The sequence below is a fragment of the Daucus carota genome, chromosome 5 (assembly GCF_001625215.2).
Source record: "Daucus carota subsp. sativus chromosome 5, DH1 v3.0, whole genome shotgun sequence".
Classification (NCBI taxonomy): Eukaryota; Viridiplantae; Streptophyta; class Magnoliopsida; order Apiales; family Apiaceae; genus Daucus; species Daucus carota.
In genome coordinates, this window is record NC_030385.2 from 39,242,025 (window position 1) to 39,253,923 (window position 11,899).

At 35.3% G+C, this 11,899-nt stretch overlaps 1 protein-coding gene across 2 annotated transcripts; it reads right to left on the reverse strand.

Moving 5' to 3' along the window:
* Positions 1-2,050: 2,050 nt before the first annotated feature.
* On the reverse strand, positions 2,051-11,051 carry LOC108220608 (replication factor C subunit 2). 2 transcript variants are annotated; one of them, XM_017394416.2, is made up of 13 exons: positions 10,904-11,051; positions 10,719-10,797; positions 10,435-10,514; positions 8,166-8,285; positions 8,002-8,071; positions 7,834-7,907; positions 7,169-7,289; positions 7,031-7,093; positions 6,213-6,272; positions 3,338-3,463; positions 3,170-3,253; positions 2,763-2,891; positions 2,051-2,468 (listed from the first exon to the last, which is right to left on the reverse strand). In XM_017394416.2, exons 1-12 carry the CDS (start codon positions 10,945-10,947, stop codon positions 2,787-2,789), a joined length of 1,026 nt encoding a protein of 341 aa, XP_017249905.1. In that variant the 5' UTR covers positions 10,948-11,051; the 3' UTR covers positions 2,051-2,468; positions 2,763-2,786. The 2 variants fall into 2 exon arrangements, with proteins under 2 accessions (XP_017249905.1, XP_017249904.1); XM_017394415.2 differs by lacking the exon at positions 2,051-2,468 and having other exon boundaries at positions 2,587-2,891.
* Positions 11,052-11,899: the final 848 nt, after the last annotated feature.

Sequence of the window (11,899 nt, forward strand, 5' to 3'; positions counted from 1 at the left end):
CTTAAGATAATCTGCAGCGGAACATAATCAATTTTTGACACATGAATATGTAAGAGAGAGAGGGGGAATTGTTGTGTGGTCGAAGCAAAAACATGGAAGACCTTTATAAATATCCAGAAAGCACTTAAAACACGAGACCCACAATCACAATGATAAAATGCATTATTGAACGAGACTGGAAGAAGAGTTGTTGTAGGACATTATGATGGTATGTGTCTATGTGATGAAAGAGTAAAGTTTTGCATGCGTTGGCATTGGTCGGCACTACTTGAAATCATACACACATTTAGTCAAGACTGAAGAGCTACACGTATCACAAATATACACTTCTGGAACTCGAATTTGTCTTCAAATTAGAATTATAAATCTTAGTTGAGTTCAGTCAAGTCTCACTTGATTACTGGGCAGTTCCACTGCCAGTAACATAAACACGCTTACCCGGCATGTCCCGCTCGTAGATAAGGGTCCAGATTACGGTTACGATAATGCATTAAAAAAAATGTACATATACAAATGAAATTTATCGGAATTTTAAAATAATCAGAAAAACAGTGGGACTGAACATGGTATAGTGTGACAAGTCCCGATCATCGTGACATGCATTTAACTGGTGTGTTTAATTTTTCACTCTTTTCATCTTCAAGGTGAAACCTTATGATGGAAAGAAGGTATACTTTTTTCTACCAAGTCCACTTCAAATAGTGGGCCTGACTAATTCTTTACTGTTTTTTCTTTGTTCCTCCTTTAAAGATAGGAGGAAATATTGGTAGATTCACAGAGAAAGAAAGATTCAAATCCCTATCTGGATTTGATACATTAGTTTAACATATGCTTTTCTTATTTTCCTTGTTTATTCCTTCTGCTAACTTTTAACTTATTTGACTTAGACTAAGGGACGGCTGTAAAAGTTTCCTATAGTCCAAGCACATAGTAAAATTTGATTTGTAAATTAGCAGAAAATAAAATCAATGAAAAAAGATTTGTTGGGTAGCAGAGTACTTGGTTTCGTTGTACATGTATGACTTTATCCATATGGCCCCTATTATTGCAGATTGTGAAACAGTGAATTCCAGGTGGAGTATGCACAAAGAGTACAAATCTGTTTTTACCTAACATTTTCCAGAACTATTTCGTGCACTCCAGAACTGTTTTAACAATAATGAATTCAACTAGGGAGGGGAAGGTGGGTGAGAATTTTAAGTCACTGAAATTTTTCAAAACCTAGCAACCGGCATCTTTGCTCTTGTTCTGCTTCTAGTTTGTGTTTGTTTGGAAAGTGTCAAACACAAATTTGCTTTACTACTAAACTAGATAGGTAAAGGAAAATGGGAAACCCCACAGAAGTCTGGTACTTAAACAGCCGATCAGAACATACAAATGTTAGTAGTATACATCCAGCATAAAATAAACCGTTGGACATGAAAAACCCTAGAATGAGGTAATTTTACACTGAATGATACTGTGACAGTTCCTATATATACATCAAAAACTTAAGGTTAAGTGTCTGGCGCATTTTCCGCTGTACATATACTACTGTCATACTGACATACATATGTTAGGGACCCAAACCCCGGGACTTATTTCCTTGTTCCTAGTGATTACTAAAGTGTCCTACGTCATAGAACAGCGAAAGGCAGATTTCCTGGCTCTGAACGAGGCAATCTAGAGATGAAATTCAGCTCCCACTAATGATATATAATTACTCATGGTCCTCTAGCCATATCTAAAGTGACATATCTATAATTGCATAACCATAAAAGAAAAACTATTACGAAAAAGCTGTATTGAACTAGTACACAGACAAGCAGAAGCAGACACTCTTGGTTTAATATTGGTGGTGTGACAAGTCCCAATCATGGTGGCATGCATTTAATTGGCGTGTTCCATCTTCTATGTGGAACCAAATGATGGCAGGGAGATATACCTTCTGCTACAGAGTCCACTGGGTGTCGAATTAATTCCTTTCTGTCATTTCCTTTTCCTCCAACAAATTGTGGGGATTTGCTAACTAACAAAAATAAGTTCCAACTCCCTATCTAGATGTGATCAATTCTTCCAAAAATAAACCCTTTCTTACTTCCTTGTTCTTCCAAGAGTTTGTGGTAAATATAACATCTATTAATACATAACTTGATGATCCTTCCACGAGGATAATATAATATAGCTGAATTATATCAAATACTATACTGGGATACTAGCTATTATGTACACTAACAATGAAATGCAAGGAGAAAAAAAAAGATCAAGACCAAAATGTGGCGAGAAATAACTAGAAGATATAGTTTCCTAAGAAACAATTTAAATCAAAAACTAATAGAAAAAAACATCAAGCTAAAAGTCGAAAAGCGTACAAGAGAACCTTAAATAGCCTTTTAAAGTCGAATCCCAAGTAAGAATAGATTGGAGACCAAGCTTCTAACACCATAACTTAAATCATCATTATACACCCAGTCACTCGATGCCTTTTCCTGTATATGATGAAGATGAACCACATCAAAAAATACCTAGTTCGATTAATGTATCCACTTCAAGCAGTCTTAAATTCAGTTTGCACTTTGCTTTAGATATATACTAGCAATATCAAAGTGAGAAAATACTGGTTCAAGAACACTAATCAAGTCGAGGGATGTGCATACAAGATAATCAATTACTTCTAATTAAAGACAAGAGGTTCAAGCATATCCTTCCGAAAGTCTGAATAGTATAGGTCAAAATATAGCAACATATTTTGCTATGTACTCTAGGCTCCAGCAAAGACAAACCTCATCTTTCTAGCCACCTAATTCTTAGAACTCAGAAGGAAATTCTAGTGGCATGTTACATAGTGCTCGCATTGCATTGCTGGCCACATCCAACAGCTGCAAGTACTCGTCTGCTCCATCAATGAGACACTGCAGGTACACAAGAGAAGGAATGATCATGTCATGTGGATGCAGATAATTCGTTCAACATTCAACTTGCTACTTGTTTTATTCAGTCTAACAATCTAAAATTTTCAAATTTAATGTCCAAGAAATTGGTGTTGCTAAAAACAAAAAATTGAAATAGTAATAATCGAAAAATCTAAATAATAGGATGCAATGCCACTGGGAGGGTGGAGGGCATTCTTAATTTATTGATTTTATAACAGGGAAGAGCTACCACAAAATATGAATACTAAGAGAATGACCTTATCTGCTTCACCCATTTTCTTAAATATTCTTGCTTTCTGCTCATCTGATACATCATCCAGTCCAACAATGAGGTCAAACAACTGCAAAAAATAAAAAAAATCAGATCAGTACTTCAGATTTTCACATTTACATCATTGCACGACATTAACAACCACTAAAAGAACCTGAGAAATTATCTGAGAAACTGGATATCCCTCTGCAATTACATTACTGACTTCCTTCTCGGCTAATTCAAAGTTACCACTTTTGCAAGTGGAATAAAGAGCCTGTACAACTTCCTCTGGGATGACCTGATCAGTTGTAATATCCAGTTTGTTAACCACTTAAAAGGAAACAATGTAATTGAACAAAGGTACCCTAATATAAAATAATCTCTGGCAGTTGTACAGCTACAAAAGAGATGCCAAACTGGTAGAGCTTTCAATATACAAACATACACATATATATAATAAAGACTATGACCAAGTATTACTGATGTAATAAAGTATTTACAAGGGCTCATATATATCCTACAGAGGGTCAGGCGGATACTAAACTCAGAACCAGATATATATAATACATAATATACACGGAATGCAACTTTTGAGGATAACCATACGAGACTAAGGCAAAATTACCATGTTTAGTTCTGAGTAGAACAGTCGACAAAAAATCACCAAGACTACATGTACATGACACCTCAGACTAATGCCATGACTAGTTGTAACTCAACAAAACCCCACCAATACAGTGTCCATGATACATGATGCACAATGAGATCTCAAGAAATCCATGTCTAATATACTACCTTTATTGGGTGGGACTAAATATTCAAATATTAACATATGCAGCTACAACTGCAACTTTACTGAATTATACTTCCTACAATCACAGTGCTGATGCCCGAAGATGCACGAATACTAAGCTTACAGAACTAGATACAGGCCTATAAAGTACAAAAGGACTTCTCAAGGAAAGAAAAGAGGTCCTGCTTAATAAGCGTATACAACTTTTTTACCTGCTATTTCATCATGACAACTACGGATTTACTTTTTATCATCTGTGGTTTATCACACATAAAACTCATTTTCAGAACCAGGCACTGATAAACATTCTTAAACTAACTTAAAGAGTCAATGCAACATAGTTTCCCCCAAACTACTTCACATATTTAAGAGGTGGAAATATAGAGGTACTTATATGTTGATCCAATTCATAAGCTAACTTTTGCAATCAGCTTGACAGTGACCAGGATATAACAGCTGATTTAAACTCGGCATACTTCAAAAGCTACAAGTTGGCAGCAGTGGTTATGTTGGGATCTATCACTTTCTCTTTTGCCCAAGTTATTTAAATGAAAGAACTGCTCGCAAGTAGAATTGGTTAGTGCAGACAAAAACACAACTACTCTACTAATTTAGCATAGAATTCTAAAATATATATATAGTGGTGCTTGGATATTTGTGGCCATGGTTGTCATGGCGGTAAGTCGAGGCGAGTCGATAGACCCCGGGCTAGTCGACTAGTTGTAGACTAGTCGCAGACTAGTCGACTAAAAATATTATACATTAATACACATATATTTATATAATTATATATTATATATACCTAGTTACCTACCAAATGTAGTTGACTAACAATAACACTGTATCAGGTAAGCCTGTGCTAGGCAAGTATTCATATTTAGTTATTTGCGTGCATCTGGTCAGCAGATATGATGAATGCCACTACTTTTAAGACATATATGGACAGGGGTTTCAAGGTGTACACAGCGAAAAAGCCAGGAATTTAGAATAGGGTACACGACATATAGAAGATTAACATCCAATCATTAGCTTACATAAAAATTTATACATTTCTAACACATTAAGCAATCTTACTGTAAGATGACAATTTTATATGATGTAATGTTATTCTGTGATATTACAATGAGTTGGCTATAATCTGTGGACGATATTAAATTGGGCTGCATTTGCTTTATGGGCAGGGTCATGTTATGTTAAGTATATGGGTCAATGGCAGAAAAAAAACTTGACTAACTTAAACATAGAAAAATAGACCTTGTTTGGAAGTTAGAGGTTTGGGCCATATTAGAGGTTTGACCAAGAGAATCATCTAATTTTGGTGTTTGGTAGTTAGCGGATTGAAATAGCGGTTTGGAATCAAAAGCTAATTTTCAAAAAACTACTTTTGGGAGGTTTTTCATTTCGAGGTTGATATGTGTCTATTTAAGATGCAAAAAGCTAAGTAAACAGCTATTTACCAAACAGTTAATTCAATCCGCTAGCCAAAACAGCTAACACAATAATCTAGTCAAAACAGCTCATTCAATCCACTAACAGCTACCCGCTAACCACTAATTGCCAAAAAGACCCATAATAATTTACAAGCAAGGGTAGGTAATTGCTCGCATGGTACTTCCGCTACTGGATGTTTATATATGCATTTTTCACAATGTTAATAAATCGATAGTTCTTAATGAGTAATAATAATGACTTATTTCCTTTGCTAAATATGAAGTCACCCCTGAATCTTCATTCAACAAGATACTTATCACTATCTAAGTAAAACCTCATTAAAATAAACACTGAGCATTGTGTGTAAAATTAACTTCTAAAAAAAAAACAAAGCTAATCAACTGCAGCATACAGGTATCGCAGACTCGTTACGTCAACTAGGATCTGTCTGAGGTTCAGGCTTGTTCTTGGATTTAAACATGACAATAACATTCCTTTATACCAATACGATTACGTTGAAGAAGTTCCTAAATCTGATTTTGCAGTAAGGATGATGCGTTAAAACTTTGTTCTGATACAGTGATACATAGAAAAGAGCGAGATAAAATCATTTTCTTAGCAAAGCAAGTTTTATTCAGACTAACAGTGATACTTCATAAATACCGTGAAAAATCATTATTTTAGCAAAGCAAATGTTAGTCAGACTACATAGACCACAGTGATTTGGCAATCCAAAGATTCAGTAATCAATACAGATCATAAGGAGATAACTGTAGTAGAAAAGCTAGCTTTGCAGATTAAGAACATCTTGCTCATGACTCACCCCAGATACTGTAACCAAGTCCGTGGATAAAATTGAAGATCCAAATAAGCGAGCAGCTCCCTGTAACAAATTATATGGCAATGAGTCAGCAGTTATAGTGACAGGAAAAAGTACTGGTAATAAATTGACAAGTAAGATTAGCTATCAAGTACCATCATCAAAGACAGCCTGCATTTCACTCGGAAAAAACTCTTTTATATATTTATAAGCAACCTACTCCCTCCGTCCCACCAGATTCTTTACAGTTCCCTTATTTGGCCGTCCCACCCATTTCTTTACATTACAAAACTTTCCTAAAATAGTTAATGGGTCCCACCACTTTCCTACTTTTTCTTCCTTTTCATACTACTTTTACTCCACTATCTCTCTTTTATATATTAAAAATCGGTGGGTCCCACCACTTCACCCACTTTTCTTTCTCTTTAGTCTTTTCTCCTACTTTATACATATTTCTTAACCGTGCCCAAACCCAATGTAAAGAATTGGGTGGGACGGAGGGAGTATATAACAATACATACTGAAAAGTGACTAGCAACAATAAAAGAAAAACATATCAGATTCAAATCCCACAGCCCCCCCCCCCCCCCCCCCCCCCCCCCCCCGAAAAAAAAAAAGACTCCCCAAGAAAGAGATATCATGAATATAGCTGCAGATAGTGATGCACACAAATAATTAATCTGATCTCACACTACAACTGTAAGTGATACAAATCAATTCATAGCATATGACAAAATCGTCTCTATTTAAACATTCTATTGTCAGATTAAGCTATTGCCAATATAGCAGTACAGTAAAGTGAAATTCAAATTTGTTCTTACCTGCAGGTAGGTTATTGCCCGGCGTAAATCACCTTGAGAGATAGAACTCAAGGTCGAAAGAGCCTGCAAAGCACATAATGTGAATTAGAACCAATAAATTAGCATATAAACAAGCATTTTAAGTTACTGGGTCCAAACCTCTGGATCCAGATCAAGGCCTTCCGCACTGCATATGTATGCTATACGATCATTCATTATTTCATCAGTAAGTGGCTTAAATCTAAACTTTGCACATCTAGAAGCAAGCGGCTCAATGATTCTGTATGAAACAATTTTATAGAAATGAAAAAATCTTGAATTAGGCCATCAAGCCATCTAAAAAATACACATGCAAAACTAATTATAAAACGGAATTACACTGATGAAGTTTTTCAGACATCCAGGCAACACAATAGTATTGCAATTTGTGCTTTTCTATCGACAGATTACGTTGTCAGACTGGGAAAACATATGACCATTTAAGCATTTATGTTATTAAAGGCAATGATGAAACATGAGTTTGAAACAGATTTCTGCATTTGCACATGCATGTGATTAATATGAGATGTAATTCACCAAGGAAAAGATAGGGAACGAAACAAAGAGAAGCAACACTGAGGCAAGTTACATGATGCATTATATTCTATTCTATTTGCATACTCTAACATTATAAAGTTAAAAGATATTTGTCTAGACACTGAACTTGTTTGTTGCAAATTAAAACATACAAGCCGATTTTTATGGACTGTGAATATCACCACAATCTATATTACAACACATGGAAATGTAATTCATAGGTGCAGAGATAGATATGAGCAAAGAACCTGCTGATGTAATTGCAAATGAAAAAAAATCTTGTAACTTTGGAGTATGTTTCCATGGTTCGGCGCAAGGCATTCTGCAAAAAAAAAAAAAAAAAAAAAAAAAAGATGTTTGGTAAGAGCCAGAAAGCAATTCCACAGTTATAGACAGGTAATTAACCAAAGACTTGCCTGCGCATCTTCGGTCATGGAATCTGCCTCATCCAGGATGATTATTTTGTAAGGGGGGCAAGGGTAATTCCTGAATTACAGAAGAAAAGACATCTCAGTCACCAGTAAAAATCACCCAGCTGTTTTAGGCACTAAAATAATGTGACTTGTAAGATAGGATTTACCCATGACGCTGAGTTCCTACAGCTACAGCAGCAAAATTTTTTATTTTTGTGCGAACTACATTGATTCCACGATCGTCACTCGCATTAAGCTCCAGCACCCTAGACTTGTAAAGTTCAGGTCTGCCAAAAACACATGCTTTCTTCAGTTGATCTCAGTTTATGCCAAAGTTGTTTTCAAAAAATCATGTCTATCAAATTGGAAATCCGCAAATTAAAGATTTGCAAGATATCGTCATTGGGTCGAATGAGTAGATAAATGACTTCTTCCAAAGCGTTGTTTCATACTCGCAAAAGCAAACCCCATGAGAAGTAAATTGAAACATTTAAAACTTCTTTACCCGGATCAGGTTCAAGGCACAAAGCCAGACATGAACAAAACAGAGATAGCATATGCACAAAAGCTTTAAGAACTAAACATATCCAAACATAGTAGAGCAGTGCAGCATTATTATTCGAATTTCTATAATATAATACAATGCATATCATCATATTTTTTACACAATAGTAGAGTATCTGACAAGCTTTAACCACACATATATGTTAACCACATATATATATATCTATCTGTTCAGTTTAACATTTATATGTGACACTGAACAGAAAAGGTGTAGTACTGCTGAAATATTGTATACAAACTACAAAACGTGTATATACTGTACATATATGTGGTGTTCTGAAAGTGGATTGGCGGATGCTTAGGCGATTTCGGACGCTTTGATTTTGTGCTGATTGGATGATTAAGCGTTTTTGAAGATGAAGCAGTCATTACGCAAATTAAGAGGTCAGAGAGATGTTGGCAAACTTTTTTTTTATTTTAAATTATTAATATCTATTATAATATGACTATAAATCTATAATTATAATTATTTTTTTTATTTTATATAAGGTCATTTTATGTTTAGATTCTTATTACTTAATTATTGTATGGCCTTAATTTTCTGTTTTTCATATAGTAATATTACACACACACACACACACATACATACATACATATGTGTGTGTGTGTGTACGCTTAGTGTCACTTAATACTCCACTTGCTGCTTAAGGACCAAAAGGTCCTCCCAATGCTTACAACCGCTTAGCACTATTTAGAACACTAAATATATGTACTAGGGTGTGTTTGTAACGATTAAAAGAAGAAAAGAAGAATACTAGAATAACCTAATAGAATACCTTTAAAATGAATTTTGACACAAAATAATTCTTTTCCCTTTAAATCGTTGTAGACTTCTTTACTTGAGACTGTAATGTTTACAAGACAACAATATTCTTTATAACTAGTTTATAGCTTGATCGACTAGGTCAAAAAGATATTAGGCGAACTAGGTGGACCTACTGTCGCCTATGCCTTGAAAACTGTGGCGGACAGATGCCTAGCCATATTTTACCTGGGCGACGCCATGGAATGGCTTTAACAATCAATATACCTCATAATACTTTGCCAAAATGGCTACCTTATTATTTTTTCTATGTTCATATAATTACAAACATAAGCTTCCAATATGATAACAGTCATGCCTTGTATATATTGGAAAACACCAAAGTTGGTAAGTTGATATTTTACAAAAACTCAAATTTCCATCTTGTGTTAATTAACTTATTATGGCCGTTATTTTTAATCTTGTAGATGAATATCTCAAAGAAACATATTAGTTGTCAACTCTTTCAACAAACCGTTGGTTGTTTTTTATTGTGAGTTCAAATATATCAATCAGATAAGCAAGATGGCAACTGGCAAACAAACTATGAATGGGACGATACAATTTCTATTCACATATTGTCCTTGCATGTGGAGCATAAGAGCAAGTCATAGTTGTGCTAAATTAAGACACGGGGACACTATCATATTTTTTGGACACGGGTACTGGGACACCACATAATAAATTACTGAACAGACGTTGTGAGTAGATCAAAATTACGATCAAACACAAAATTGTAGGGAATATAGCGAATTAGGTATATCCTATGCTCTTTTTTTTTTGTTACTTACTTTCTTGCTTTTTTTATAGGTTTGCATTGTATATATAACTTAAATGTGGTCTGTTAGTCGGTCACATTTCAGTCAAAGGATCCGACACAAAATAAGTATGGTGTCCTAGTGTCCAAGCGTCGGACACAGGTACGACTACCTAAATATAAGTAACTTCTTCTAATATAAACGTACAAAAGAATTCAAACAAATATATAAGTGATCAAGTATAAATTAAAGCAGTACAAGAACACTAAATCTCGATGCTTAGAAAAGGCAGAAACAAAAATGAGAGTATACCCATAAAGCTCATGAGCAATGGCAAGAGCAGTAGTAGTTTTTCCAGTTCCAGGTGGCCCATAAAACAGCATGTGTGGGCACTGCATATTAAACCAAAACCCCCAGTCAAGACAGCTTTCGAATAAAGAGCTAGAAACCCAAGTATAAATCACTAAAGCCGAGTCTTCACCAGTATACATAATTTCATCAAGCAATCTCAATTATAAACAGCACAAGCAATTCAACAAAAGACTTATACAAAACCCTAAATAAATGAGAGAGAGAGAGAGAGAGAGAGAGATTACATTAGCGGTTTCGAGAGTGTTAGTGAGGACACGAACGACCTCGTCTTGGTGAGCTACGTCCTTGACTTGCCTAGGTCGACTGAAAATAACAATTATCATGTGACAATTAATCAATTAATCAAATAAATAGTATAATTAATTAGCAAAAATGAAGCGATGATATGCAAGTAGTAAATGATACAGACTATTTTTCGACCCAAGGCTGAGAGCTTTGCAACAATGGCGCCATCTCCGTCGTCACTAGTCTCGGCTTTCCCGCTCAAAGCTCTCTGAGGGTACAGAGAATGAATAACAAACAGGGCTTTTGCTAAATTAAATACCCATTGTAGTTGCTGGCCCACGCATAGACTTGCATCGTATTACTACTCCCTCCGTCCCACCAGATTCTTTACAGTTTCCTTATTTGGCCGTCCCATCCATTTCTTTACATCACAAAACTTTCCTAAAATAGTTAATGGGTCCCACCACTTTCCCACTTTTTCTTCCTTTTCACACTACTTTTGTTAGGTCCAGATATGATTGTAGAAGGGGGGGTTGAATACAATCAGTACCAAATCGTCGCGGAAGTGAATCTGATTGAATATGATTTGTTAATCAGATTATAATTACTTAATATAACAATGTTTGAAGTCGTTATATAATTAAAATGGTTCAGTTTTAATGTCCACTAAAGTTCGTAGAATAAATTCGACAGGGTATATTCTAGATTTAGTGATTAAAACAACCGGGTTATCAAAGCACAGAAAACTGTGGATATAACGAACAAGCAAGTTACTAACAACTTGAAAGCTTTACAAATGCTTTGAATACAAAGTGAATGAACACTTTCAAATGAAGAAACTAAGCCATATTTATAGGCAAAGCTTTGTACATGCAAGACAATCACTAGACAAGACAATTACAAGCTAGCAAAGACAATTACAAGCAGGGTAAGACAATCTAGGCTTGGGCAAGACAATAAGGGGCAAGGGAAGACAATCTCAGATTGTCTACCAAGCTTCAACCAAGTCAGAAAGACAATCAAAGGGAAGGGAAGACAATCTCTTTGTCAGAAAGACAAACACTACAAACGGCAAGACAATTGGATATTGTCTTGCACACCTCCTCTTGACTCGGCAAGACAAGACAATGAGATTGTCTTGCTGCCATACACATGCCTTCGGCAAGACAATTCACAAGAA